The sequence below is a fragment of the Palaemon carinicauda genome, chromosome 19, assembly GCF_036898095.1.
Source record: "Palaemon carinicauda isolate YSFRI2023 chromosome 19, ASM3689809v2, whole genome shotgun sequence".
Taxonomy (NCBI): Eukaryota; Metazoa; Arthropoda; class Malacostraca; order Decapoda; family Palaemonidae; genus Palaemon; species Palaemon carinicauda.
The window spans coordinates 123,613,258-123,615,757 of record NC_090743.1 but is presented as its reverse complement, the minus strand read 5'-3'; the positions used below and the strand labels follow the sequence as shown (position 1 = coordinate 123,615,757).

The window sequence follows — 2,500 nt, the reverse complement described above, 5'->3', positions numbered from 1 at the left end:
GAAATACTCGTGTTTTTTTTTTTTTTTTTTTTTTTTTTTTTTTTTTTTTTTTTTCATGAAATTATGGAGCAGGGGATGTGGGCGTGTTTGTTCCAATAATCTACATCCTCTCAAAGTGATTTTGTAGTCCATTTTTCGAAGGTGGATTTTGATCATATTACATACGATGATATATCTCCCTGTGGAAAATACAAAGAAATTTCTCTTTTTTGATGAAGTTGGCTTCTTGCGGTTCAATGTCTCATTGCCGCTTAAGCCGGATTCTAAGTATGTTGCAAGAATTACATAACTGGTTTTACATTTTCTTTTTTTTTTTTTTTTTTTTTTTTTTTTTTTTTTTTTTTGGTGCTGAGATTGTAAATTCTTAAGTGGATCAAATCAATGAATGTATACGATTATTACGTTCCAAGAAGTGATCTTAAATCCCATTGTTATTATTATTATTATTATTATTATTATTATTATTATTATTATTATTATTATTATTATTATTATGATTATGATTATTATTATTGTTATTATTACTATTATTATTTATCGTTATTATTATTATTACTATCACTATTATAATAATAATTATTATTATTATTATTATTATTATTATTATTATCATTAATATTATTTTTATAATTATAATTATTATGATAATTATTACTATTATAATTCTTATTACTATTATTATTATTATTATTATTATTATTATTATTATTATTATTATTATTATTATTATTATTATGACTGGACAAAACGAGTGGACTAAATTGGTTAGTAATGTCTTATCATCTCAGCTAGAGACGTCATCAGTATCAAGAGCATTTGGGGGACAGCAAACCTCCGCCAAGGCTTAGATATCCATGAACCCTTAGTCAGACACCCCCCCCCCCTCTCAAATAATCAAACTCACAATATGGCAGTCAAAAACAAACTTATGAAAGTTAAATTAAAGGGAAGATAGACATTTTGGAGGTATGCTGTCTCCGGGATAGTATGCTGTGAAGAAGTCGCTGACTCGGAAGTTGGTCTCCTGGCTTATAATTCATCCCTCTCACTAGCAGGATATGGGATTTTATACCTTCCTCTATTTTCCCTTATTCACATATGTTTTTTGTTTAATGTGGCGATTGTTTCACGTTCTTTATATTCTTGAATTCCAAGAAAATTATTGAGAATTTGAATTGAACTTGTAATTAAGTTTTATTATATGGTTAATCTTTGATTAGAAATGCAATTTCATTGGTTATGTAAGTAGGTTGTGAAACTATATATATATATATATATATATATATATAAATATATATGTGTGTGTGTATATATATATGTATATATATATATATATATATACATATATATAAAAACTATATATATATATATATATATGTGTGTGTGTGCGTGTGTGTATAGATATGTATATATATCTATATATATACACGTATTATATATGCATTCATACAAATATTATATATATAAATATGCTGAATATAGACTGTAATTAGTTTGCATAATTACTTTTTTTTAATGCAATGTAATATTGGTAATTAATAATAAAATTTTCTTTATTATCCCCAAAATCTCTCTCTCTCTCTCTCTCTACCTCTCTCTCTCTCTCTCTCTCTCTCTCTCTCTCTCTCTCTCATCCCAAACTTCCTCCTTATCCTTCCTTTTCCATCTTTCCTTCCTTCTACCTCTTCCCCTTCCTGACCCCCCCCCCACCCCTCCCTCCCCCCAGAGTTGGGAAGCCATCCCCCCCGAGACGGCCACCTTCACGCCCGATATCACGCCCCTCATCCTGGCCGCCCACAGGGACAACTACGAAATCATCAAGATTCTACTGGACAGGGGCGCCACCTTGCCTGGCCCACACGACCTTAGGTGGGTCATTTGTTTCTTTGCTTGGATTTTTCTTTTTTTTTTTTTTTGCTATCACCAAATTGGAGGATTTTACTTAATTCTTTGTGTTTAGAAGTCAGACTTACCCTGATTTAATTTGTTTGTTTGTCTATTTTCAAGACATAATAAAATTAGGGACTTTTATTTGCTTTTTTTAGTGATTTATAATTCAGAATTGGTTCACATTATTTCGTTTATTGTTTTTGGGATTCGTCGTTATTTTTTTTTTTTTTTTTTTTTTTTTTTTGTAAGAGGCCTGATGAGTTTTTTGTGATTTCGTGTCCTTATTCTTCTGTATTTTGTATGTGTACTTTGTTTATATATATAATATATATATATATATATTTATAGATATATATATATATATATATATATATAAATTTATATATTATTACATACATACATATATATATATATATATACATATATATTATATATATATATATATTTCCAAGAGTTTTCTTATAAAAGTGAAGTGATATTTGTATTTCTCAAGTAGAAAATCTTCCGTAGTGCTAATAAACAAAATTATATTCTTTCATAAACTATAATACACACAGACATATATATACATACATGTATATTTATTTTTCTAAAAATGAAGTATATAAGA

At 27.6% G+C, this 2,500-nt stretch overlaps 1 protein-coding gene across 1 annotated transcript in view; it reads left to right on the top strand.

The window, feature by feature from the left end:
• Positions 1-2,500, top strand: part of Trpgamma (Transient receptor potential cation channel gamma) — a 205,181-nt gene that overhangs the window by 23,694 nt on the left and 178,987 nt on the right. Inside the window, exon 3 of the mRNA XM_068394321.1 lies at positions 1,727-1,869. Within this exon, the coding sequence (XP_068250422.1) occupies positions 1,727-1,869 (143 nt within the window). The remainder of the gene's footprint in view (positions 1-1,726; positions 1,870-2,500) is intronic.